The 10,596-nt window shown below is 33.0% G+C and overlaps 2 protein-coding genes across 2 annotated transcripts; both read left to right on the plus strand.

Annotated features, from left to right (window-relative positions):
* Positions 1-1,184: 1,184 nt before the first annotated feature.
* On the plus strand, positions 1,185-3,194 carry LOC149908448 (uncharacterized). The gene is made up of 4 exons (XM_090102277.1): positions 1,185-1,448; positions 1,541-1,784; positions 2,233-2,427; positions 2,921-3,194. Exons 1-4 carry the CDS (start codon positions 1,410-1,412, stop codon positions 3,175-3,177), a joined length of 735 nt encoding a protein of 244 aa, XP_089958403.1. The 5' UTR covers positions 1,185-1,409; the 3' UTR covers positions 3,178-3,194.
* Positions 3,195-5,369: 2,175 nt separating this feature from the next.
* LOC149908449 (retinoid-inducible serine carboxypeptidase-like) lies at positions 5,370-9,117 on the plus strand. Its single transcript, XM_090101918.1, has 9 exons — positions 5,370-5,608; positions 5,728-5,975; positions 6,140-6,239; positions 6,698-6,828; positions 6,900-7,010; positions 7,117-7,441; positions 7,717-7,794; positions 8,212-8,360; positions 8,991-9,117. The coding sequence occupies exons 1-9, from the start codon at positions 5,551-5,553 to the stop codon at positions 9,048-9,050; spliced, it is 1,260 nt and encodes a 419-aa protein (XP_089958044.1). The 5' UTR covers positions 5,370-5,550; the 3' UTR covers positions 9,051-9,117.
* The last annotated feature ends 1,479 nt before the right edge of the window (positions 9,118-10,596 follow it).

Genomic DNA, 10,596 nt, shown 5'->3' on the forward strand with positions numbered 1-10,596 from the left:
TTTAATACACTGAGTTGGTCCTCCTTACTTCTACGGTCTACCCTCCATATAATATAACCTAGGCCCTAGTAGATAATTCTACACTTACAAACAAAAATGGGAATGACAAGATTCAATTTTATTTCAAAAAATTAAACGATTTCTACTTATATTTAGATAATAGGTCTAGGTCAAGCTAAAACATATTAAGAAATTAAATTATGAGTTGCGAAAACTTTCCAATTTCAGTCAACAATAAATTTTAGGACGTAACGCAACATGACATCCTTTTTTGGGTATCAGCGATGGTCTCAAATCTTTTCTTAGAGCTTTACATAATAAAAGACTTGTTTAATCACCTTTATCCTAATTTGTAACTTTATTATTTAAAGTAGACACATTTAGTTGAAACGCCAAACAGCTGATAATATGCTGGTGAGCTTGAAATATTTCTTATTAGGTTTCTATTTAATTTTTTATTTATGTTTTAGGTACCTAATCTGGAAATAATGATGAATTGTTCAAAGGCTATATTGTACTAGCTTTCCGCCCGCGACTTCGCCCGCTTTGTCTAAAACCTAATAAATTATATACTAAAACTTGTATACGTAGTATAGGTATTATTATTAGTCTGTGCTAAAACCTTCCTCGAGAACCATTAGCATCAAAATCCGTTGCGTAGTTTTAAAGATTTAAAAATACATAGGTGCATAGGGACAGAGGAAGCGACTTTGTTTTATACTATGTAGTGAGTATAGTGATGCTAATCTATATATGTACTTATATCATAATATGTATTAAGCTGAAGAGTCTGTTTAATTGTTTGTTCGGTTGAACACGATACGACAAATAGGAGCGGATGTTGTTAAAATGGGAAATATTTTATTTTCCTTCCGATATAACTTCAGTTGCCTGCGCTACGTAAACCATTAGTAAGTGCCTACCTGCTACACCCATAAACTTATCGTTTTTTCGCCCTTTAATATTATACTGTGAAACTGCAGGGCATAACTTGGGGCTATATTATATACTCACTAAAATTGTGTATTTTTAATTAAGAATATGATTTTAGTAGATCCTAGGAGCCGTGGGTTATGTCGGATTCTTACCGACTAAAACCCCACTGTGTTCCGTCGAGCCGCTTTAATGATGGGGCCGCGGGTATTTGTTGGAATTCTTCCGCGACAGCCCACTGTTTTAAATTACCATATCATTAGTAGTTATATTTTTGGGTCAGTTTTGTTAAATTCGGATACTTTTAACTTTTCCTATCGTAAAAGGAGCGGTCGTTGCCCAAGGATTTACGCATTCGTTTTGCGCGTGGGAAAACTCGAGCTTTACTCGGAAGGGTCTTTTAAAATTTTACATTCAGATATCGGTTTGATATCGCAGAGTAATGTTTTGTAAGTTATAAGAAGATAGCAGAAAAAATGAATTCAATACAAATTTGTTTAGTGGAACTCTTATTTGTACGTATCTACCTATATATTTCGATACAGTTTGTTTGAGTGGTATTGTAATTTGTGTTCTATTGAGTTTAAGAAATATAATCAATCTCCAGGTAATATATGTGGCCGATAATGTAAAAGCAATAACAGTGAAACCATGTCCGACCAACAAGATAGCTCCACATCGGCGGACATCACGTTATGATCACGCTCGGACATTTGGGCACATTTTTAGTTTATTTGTACCTGATGATGTACAAGGAAATTACCAGGGGAGTCTTCAAGAAGAACCACAAGCAGACGATCCTGAGGATTGTGGCGAAATAGAGGATTATGATGAAAATGATTTGAGCTCAGGTAACATTTAACAGCCATAGATATAATTGTGTCCTTTTAATATTGCAAATTGCAATTCAAGTAAAAACGTATTAAGGTCACATATCACATTGACCTCAATAGTAATAATTATACTGGATACACTTGTAGGTCCGCAGGTGACACAATGCCACAATTTAGAAATAGCTTTTATACTGGCCCTATAAATATAAAAAAATAGATCATGTACTTATATATATATAAAATGTAAAAGTCCATGCCTATGAATAACAAGGATTGAATGTTATAATATTATAGTACCGATTTAGTGATTTTTTTTCAGCCTTAATTTATATTAATAAGTGTTGTTTGGAATGGTCAATATAATAAATCCTATTACATATTTTCTTCCTCACTGTTGATAAATAACAATACCACAGGTTTTTTTTCGTTTTTTTTAAATTAACATTAGTGCATTTCTTTCTCACAGTTACGCAGAAAAAACAAGGGCAAGCGAATAGACGTTTTTTCGGTCCGTTTAGTTTTATAAACGGTCATTATAATAGACCCCCAAGGACCACAACAATTCGCGCAGAAAAAAATACTTATAGCCCGACACGTCCTCCCCCTGGAGGTTATTTTGGCACCAATCCGTATAGACCTCAGATGCAGCTAAGCCCATCTGGTTTGTATATTTGAATTTAATATATAAAATTCCCGTGTCACAATGTTAGTTACAACAAAACGGCTGAAAATTTTCTACGAATCGGCCAACATCTATTTTTAAATAGTAAGGCGAAACAACGTTTGCAGGGACAGGGACAGACAGGGATAGTAATCATATAAATACATATACATATATTTTATTTTCGACAATATTCAATAACGTGCTTTATATTTTTCACAACTTTTTCAAGGTTAACACTGATATTACTTTTGGCTTAAATGTTATTTATAGATTTCTAGGTAATTATAAATAAAATAAAAATATATTATCTACTAGGTACGTTTAGTCACATGGTTTAGTTATTGTGTTAAGGTATATTTTTTATGTCTCTGGTTCGCCGCTTTGTTGATACTTTAATTGGAGCAGTAACTTTCTGCTGAAAAGTGATGAGATTCTGAGATAAATTAAGAATCTTCCATATTCATAATGTACCGTTATACGTTGTTTTTAGATTATTTAAAACCTGTCCAAGAGTATACTCAAGAGCCCCAAATGCATTATAGACCCGGATTGGTCGGAGTTCCACTTGGCCATGTAGTGGGAATGCATCAACTGAAACCTACGAGACATTCGTCTTCTACCACAACACAAAATAAAGAGCATCAGAAAGTACAAAACTCGCAGATGCACACATCGCATAGGCACCCAAAAGCTCGAAATGTAAACGAAAATGGAATATTACGTTCGTTTATAGATTTGTTGTTTTAATAAAAATGTAATTTAAATCTTGTTTTAGTGTGCACATTGTTTGGTTCAAGTGTGCGACAACTTTCATTTTCATTGTGCTGCCATTCCTAACTGACCCTACTGCACTGCGCAACCTTGGCTTGTTACCTATTTACGGTTAAGTTAAAACCTAAGTGAATTGAACGAATAAAGCTTTCTCAGTTGTTGCCTAATCTTAATCTAATCTGAATATGTACAACAAATATTTATCTTTAAACTAATAATAACACAATACAATATATAATGGCTGTCTTGGGTCAGTAAAAAATAAATATCTACTACCTAGTTAAAAGTAAAACAGATGTATAATGCATCTGCCCCTTACCCCACTTGGGGACATGGGACTTCACTTTTTTACACTTAGTTAAAAGTAAAAAGGCAATCAAGATATAAAATTACGTACCTAATTTTCTATAGTAAGTATAGTTAACTCAGTTTTGTACACAAATTACTAATGTAATTGCGTAGGTATTTAGTGTAGTTCGTATGCATATAATATTCTGACGTGTCGGATATCCCACATTTTAATAGCAAACACGTGACAAACATATATACAGGGTGTACCAAAAAGTAGTGATGAACGGAAGCTGAGAGGTAGAGGACCTAGAGGGCTATCCGAATCACCCCCATGTATGTTATGCGATTTTTCGTATTTTCGGAGTTATGACGTTTTTTTCAATTTTTCACCTATCGCCGAGTACGATGATATTTTCACTCATGCTGACGTCAATGATTGCGGAACATGCTTGATTTTTTTTGTGTGCTAAGCTGAAAGATAGGCCAATTCAGTATAGTAACATTTACTATCGTTAGATCTTTGAATGGAATAAAAAAAAAGAATTAAATGGCAAGAAAGATAAAATGACCCAGTATGTTCACCACTTCAAGGGCCCGTAAATAATTAAAATCACATAAAAAAAGTTTTCCATTTGACTTTTAAAAACTTGCTCTATCTATCAAATAGCTACCCTGAAAATTTCATTTAATTATTCAGAAGGCTTCAATCGAAAAATTTAAATCTAAATGTGGTAAGTGCAAAAATTGAATTAACATGATGATCATTAAAACCAATAAATAGGTGTTTAATTACCAGAAATTTTTAAAATAACCCCGCTGTTGCTCAATGCAAGTGCGACATCACCGTAAAAAGTTGTCTTTTAAATGTCTGAATGCCCTTTTATCATTTTTAATGGTTTCTTCTGCTACTATGAATTTCCGGGTTATTTCGTCCAAATAGTGGCAGTCTCTCGTCTTTGTAGTATCCCCACGGAAAAAAATCAATAGGGTTTATGTCCGGGGACCGTGCAGGCCAGGCTAAAGGGCAAAGATACCCTGAAAGATGGATTGGTCGTTGCAGCCTGCGCATGCGCCGGTGACGCCTGCCTTAAAGCCTGGCCTCCACGGTCCCTCGACCTAAACCCCATTGATTTGTTTCCATGGGAATACTAAAAAGACCTCGGCTACTTGAGAGAATGCCACAATTTGGACGAAATAACCCGGAAATTCGTAGTAGCAGAAAAAACCATTAAAAATGATAAAAGGGCATTCAGACATTTGAAAGACAACTTTTTACGGTGATGTCGCACTTGCATTGAGCAACAGCGGGGTTATTTTAAAAATTTCTGGTAATTAAACACCTATTTATTGGTTTTAATGATCATTATGTTAATTCAATTTTTGCACTTACCACATTTAGATTTAAATTTTTCGATTGAAGCCTTCTGAATAATTAAATGAAATTTTCAGGGTAGCTATCTGATAGATAGAGCAAGTTTTTAAAAGTCAAACGGAAAACTTTTTTTATGTGATTTTATTTTTTTACGGGCCCTTGAAGTGGTGAACATACTGGGTAATTTTATCTTTCTTGCCATTTAATTCTTTTTTTTATTCCATTCAAAGATCTAACGATAGTAAATGTTGCTATACAGAATTGGCCTATCTTTCAGCTTAGCACACAAAAAAAATCAAGCATGTTCCGCAATCATTGACGTCAGCATGAGTGAAAATATCATCGTACTCGGCGATAGGTGAAAAATTGAAAAAAACGTCATAACTCCGAAAATACGAAAAATCGCATAACATACATGGGGGTGATTCGGATAGCCCTCTAGGTCCTCTACCTCTCAGCTTCCGTTCATCACTACTTTTTGGTACACCCTGTATACATGACAAATAAACAACTAAACGAGGATAAGTACAATCCGTTATTTTTGTTCATTAAACATATTAATTCATTAATTTAAAGTACTATGATATCACCACACATAATAATTCCTAAATGTGTTCAAACGCTTCGAGCTAAAGCCATCGAGTGCATGCTTGTTTAGCTTTATACAGTACCTTTGTGTTTCAATCATGAAAAGTTTAATTTTTATATCAATCGTACGCATTTTTGTTTTAGTATTATGTGACGGTAAGTCTCAGTTCAGTTTATTTGCACCTGCGCAATAGAAACTTCCTGTTTCTATTAAATGTCACGTTTACCTTAGGCACCTTAGCGTTATTTATTGGTCAAGAATGATTTTATTTTAGAACAAAACCCATACTTAGAAGCCCTTCGTGACAAACCTTGGAAAAGCGTTCACAGTTATGTCGAAGTGCGACCAGGAGCTTTTCTTTTCTATTGGTTCTATTATGCCGATGGAACTACGAATGGCGCTGAACAAAAACCCCTAATAATCTGGATACAGGGTGGTCCAGGAAATGCAGCTTCTGGTATTGGAAACTTTTGTGAAATTGGTCCTTTAACAATGGATATGACGCCTAGAAATCATACTTGGGTTGGTATATAATTCTATCTCAGAAGTAGACAACGAATTATCTAGGTTTAAATTTTAAAACATGGTTCACAATTTAATAATAGCAGTTACCTATCTGTATTCGCTTTTTTAAACGGTTATAAAACTGCAATAGATGTATACCTATATTGTTTTATTCATTTAAGGTGAGAGGAAGAAACGTGTTATTAATAGATCATCCAGTTGGAACAGGATTCAGTTACGCCCTAAACAAGTCTCTCTATGTGAAAACTGACCGAGATGCAGGTATGTTGATAATGGATTGCTTAGAAATACAAAGGTCGATAGATTTATTTTCGAGAATTTTAATTCGTTTTTCAAACTTTGATCTAATAATTTCAATGTAGTAATTTTAATGTGATTTCCAGTCGACATGACGACATCATAGAGTTCAAGTTAATCAAAATTTGTAGAGCATGTTCTAGAATCTAGATTGATCAAAATATTTTTAAACTAACGGGCTAGATACTAAGGTTTTTTTTCTTTTAGAATACTACAACTGTTTATATAGGCTATATAGCTACCTATTAACACCTTTAAACTTATCTATATGTGAAGGTGAAAAAAAGAAAGAAAATGTAACAATTGATAAAATCTATATAAATATTAGTAACTACCTACATAAGTTTGTTTTGTAATAAGTTGATTTTCGTTCACTAACAAAATACGTTATACGTAGTTAAAATTTTATATACATATTCCAGCAAGAGATCTCTTACGAGCAATAAAAGCATTTTTAAAATTTCACAAGGAATTTAGCAAAACACCAACTTACATCATCGGCCAAAGCTATGGTGGCAAGTTAAGTGCGAGGTTGGGATTTTATTTACATTTGGTACGTAGGTACAATTTATATAGAGACTTCTTTACTGATGGATGAAGTAACAGAAAACATATCGGTTTCAGGCTATAAAAAATAAACATTTAAAAATGAACTTGAAAGGAATTGGTATCGGCAGTGGTTGGGTCGATACAAAGGAAAGTTCTATACAACAACCCCGATATTTGTATGACATGGTACGTAGGTATAGAAGGATGAAGAGAAAATATAATGAAGTAATAACATACCCATTTTTAAGTATAATTTAGATAGTAAATTTATTTTATACGTTCATTTTTTTAGGGTTTGATCGACATAAAAACTTACAACAAAGCTATGAACATAGCAAAAAATATAAGCTATCTTATAAGCATCAGGCAGCACGCTAAAGCAGCTGAGTACGACAAGTTGATGTTCCAGACATTTATCAATGACACGAGCACAGAAATTAATTTGGAAAATATTAATAAATATACTAATTATTGGGCATTACACGACCTTTCGCTTAAAGTTAACTTATACGTGAAGCCGACGTTGGCTGTGAATCAATCTATTGTTTGGACCTATATATCGCATTCTGCGTATTATGGTTTAAAGAACGATTTTGTTTTACCAGGAACCAAATTTTGTAAGTAATTATTTTACTTGGCCAATTATTTATAGCGACGATTTTAATTAATTATTGTCAGTAATTCTTTCCTGGCAATCTATTCTGGTAAAGTGCTTAAAGCTTTGTATAATAATTTATATTTTATACGTTTAAAGAGCTTCCATTAAGTCTTTCGACATAATAACCTGAAAACAGACCTTCAATGGAACCTTGCTGAGTCGAAAGTCTTATATCTAGATTTGCGAATTTAATGGGTTGTGAACGTATTGATAATCAAAATTTTATTTTTTTAGTAGAAACCCTGCTGAACCGCACTAAGTTACGAATTGTGGTGTTTAATGGAAATTTAGACGCAGTAACACCTCTCAGTGGTAAGCCAATTAATATAATTGAGTTAACTTTGTAACACATCGAGTGAAATAGAGTGATCAATACGATTAAGTTTCAAATTTATGATACAGATCAATTATTAGTGTAGAAAACTGTGCTTTAATCCAATTTGGCCAAGAGCCCATTCACCTTGTCAAGGTGCGACATTCACCTACCATGTTGCTCATTAAGATATATGTAATATCAGCTATAATTGAATAATACCGATATATTTATTTTAAAATAACAATTTTCGTGAATAAATATATCTCGATGGAATAAATAATTGTTCTGACCGACATATTAAACTTTTTATATATTTAGTAGTCTCTATTATTTTAAGTTTTTAAATAAAAATTTAGTTGAGCTGATATCTATGATGATAATCTAAACTAATGCTCATTATTTTCCTTAATTAGCCGCAACAAATTGGGTACATAACCTAAAATGGTATGGAGCAAAAAAATTCATGGAGTCTACAAGAATACCTATTCGTGGTCAACGTAATGGATTTTATAAAAGCTACGATAATTTTAGTTTCTGGGCCGTATTCGGCTCCGGACATTGGGTAAGACATGTATCAATTTATAATTTGAAACTTTAAAAAGCAGTACTTAAATTTGTTATTGAAATGTTAATGTAGAGACTATTATAATGTCTCTACTCAAGAACTACGCATGTACCATTAAGGCGTTACCCGGCAATTTCGACTATGTTCAACCTCTATAAAGTCTGGTACAACATAAAGCACAATACCGAAAAAAATATATAAAATAGGATGGTCTTTGATCTTTAATTGCTCGCGAGGACTTTTTTCCAAAGTTAATAGATTTCTAGAAAAAATCGATTTTTCCGCAAATACTCTATAAACTTCGTAACCTGCTGACTTAGAGCTCTGAAAATTTTATGTTTAATAAATTATCAGTTACACAACAGTCCCTGACGAGGATATTTTGTTTCACTGATTAGTATCTTTTTAAATACAAAATGCGAGGAAAAAAGAAGGTGCAGCGGGAGAGGTTTGAGATCCGTCAAGTATGGTCAAGGTTATTAGCGCATGTATAAGCCTTAAACTACTTTTGAATCTTGAAATTATGGCGGGATATCAATCACTTTTCATTAGGCAAATAATAATGCTCATTATATGGAATAATGTGGCAAGGCGCATATTGTAAAAATCTATTATTTTATTTTCTAGGTTCCCGAAGACAACCCTACAGCTATGGAAGAAATATTGGAATATTTGACTCGTGCGTAAAAAGCTTAAAATCTTAAATACAATTCCTTTTAAAGAATCTGTAGCTTGTAATATTAACTAAACGTATCGGTCAATTAGGGAAAGCTGGCATGTTCACAGTACTCACACTTATGCAATTTCACTTACAGTATGTTCAAAAATAAATGCGACTCTAGTTTCATTTTAGACTTGAATTGTAAAATGGGTGCGTTGTAGATATGTATATGCAAATATAATTACTTATGAAAGCTCTCATAATTTACCTGTAAAATTATAATTTAAAAGTAAATCAATTGATGAAGTTAATTATTTATTCTAATAATAATCAATTGGATAAAAGTATCGTATAAAAGTAAAAAAGACAGTAATCATTCAATTATCAAATAATAATTAAATTCCTGACTTTGGTCGAGTAAAGATATCTAAGAAATATTATATTTGTAGTAAGTACGTAATACCTACCAATACGCGCTAACAAATATGACTTCTTCTAGAAGCACTTTTGAATCGTCATAACAGTTTAACAGTTTTAACATTTACCACCAATTCAGAAAGCAGTATCTATAGAGAAGAAGAAGAATCTATTTAATCATAATCGTAATCTTCTACTTCACTGTAACTTTCATCGCTCGAAGAACTCGATGTTTCGTTGTCGGAATTTCTTAATGTTATTATAAATGAGTCAGTGTAATTATCTACTTTTGGTTCTAATTGAATATATTTTTCCTCATGTTCTCGCGTCTTTCTCCAAACGTCACTAAACATATCCAGACTAATAGCATTTGCTTCCTTTCTAAATAATTCTTACACAGTTTTCAAGTTAAAGTTCACATTTTGTGATGCTACTTTCCCTTTAATTATGCCCCATAGTAACTCTATTGGGTTGAGATCTTTGAGGATTGCATCAAGTAGGTAAAAATTGTGTATAGTTTGGCTTATTTTTTTAATAATGTGATAACTCTGATTATTAATTAGTTATTTGATTTTTGAAAAAAAAAATGTCGATTTTAGTCAAAATTTATATTTTTCTAACAAGATCCTTATCATCCAAATTTCCACCTTGGTGAGAAAAATTGACATTTCTAATGAAAATGAACAAAGAATTTAATGATTTTATTAAGTAAATACTGTAAAATAGTCTATAATTCTTCCATTTACTGTATCACAAAATTCTTCATAGATTTTTAGATATTCGTACTACACCAATTACATCACCCTGTATTTATAAACAATTGCAAAATATGACACATACATAGGCCGGGAGATACTGACACAAAATTTCGGGTCATTTGTAACAGAATGGCGGTTCTACAGAGGTCTTATTACGCAATGACTAAAAGAAAAATGATGGTCAGAACTCAGAACGCTGGTACCGGCGGACTAGTCGCGTGGGCGTTAGTCGAACTCGTCGGATAAATAGCGAAAGTCAAACGATTTACAAATCGTTTGACTTTTCCGCGTTATGGCGACCATTTGGAATCGTCCGAAAAGTATGGCATGGCAATTTTAGTAAATGGCTGCACGACGATGGTTACCTGTGCAAAAGTGAGCTCGGTACAAATGGTTG

This window comes from Colias eurytheme, chromosome 5 (assembly GCF_061535395.1).
Source record: "Colias eurytheme isolate Ceu_HAF_F1 chromosome 5, ilColEury1 Martin Lab GWU primary, whole genome shotgun sequence".
Classification (NCBI taxonomy): domain Eukaryota; kingdom Metazoa; phylum Arthropoda; class Insecta; order Lepidoptera; family Pieridae; genus Colias; species Colias eurytheme.

What these genes read in the sequence shown, in the direction of transcription:
- LOC149908448 (XM_090102277.1), top strand. Translation starts at nt 1,410, where the DNA reads ATGAATTCAATACAAATTTGTTTAGTGGAACTCTTATTT. An exon ending in GTTTAGTGGAACTCTTATTT is followed by an intron (nt 1,449 to 1,540) that starts GTACGTATCTAC and finishes ATCAATCTCCAG; the next exon opens with GTAATATATGTGGCCGATAA. An exon ending in TGAAAATGATTTGAGCTCAG is followed by an intron (nt 1,785 to 2,232) that starts GTAACATTTAAC and finishes TCTTTCTCACAG; the next exon opens with TTACGCAGAAAAAACAAGGG.
- LOC149908449 (XM_090101918.1), top strand. Translation starts at nt 5,551, where the DNA reads ATGAAAAGTTTAATTTTTATATCAATCGTACGCATTTTTGTTTTAGTA. An exon ending in CGCAGTAACACCTCTCAGTG is followed by an intron (nt 7,795 to 8,211) that starts GTAAGCCAATTA and finishes TTCCTTAATTAG; the next exon opens with CCGCAACAAATTGGGTACAT. An exon ending in TATTCGGCTCCGGACATTGG is followed by an intron (nt 8,361 to 8,990) that starts GTAAGACATGTA and finishes TTTATTTTCTAG; the next exon opens with GTTCCCGAAGACAACCCTAC.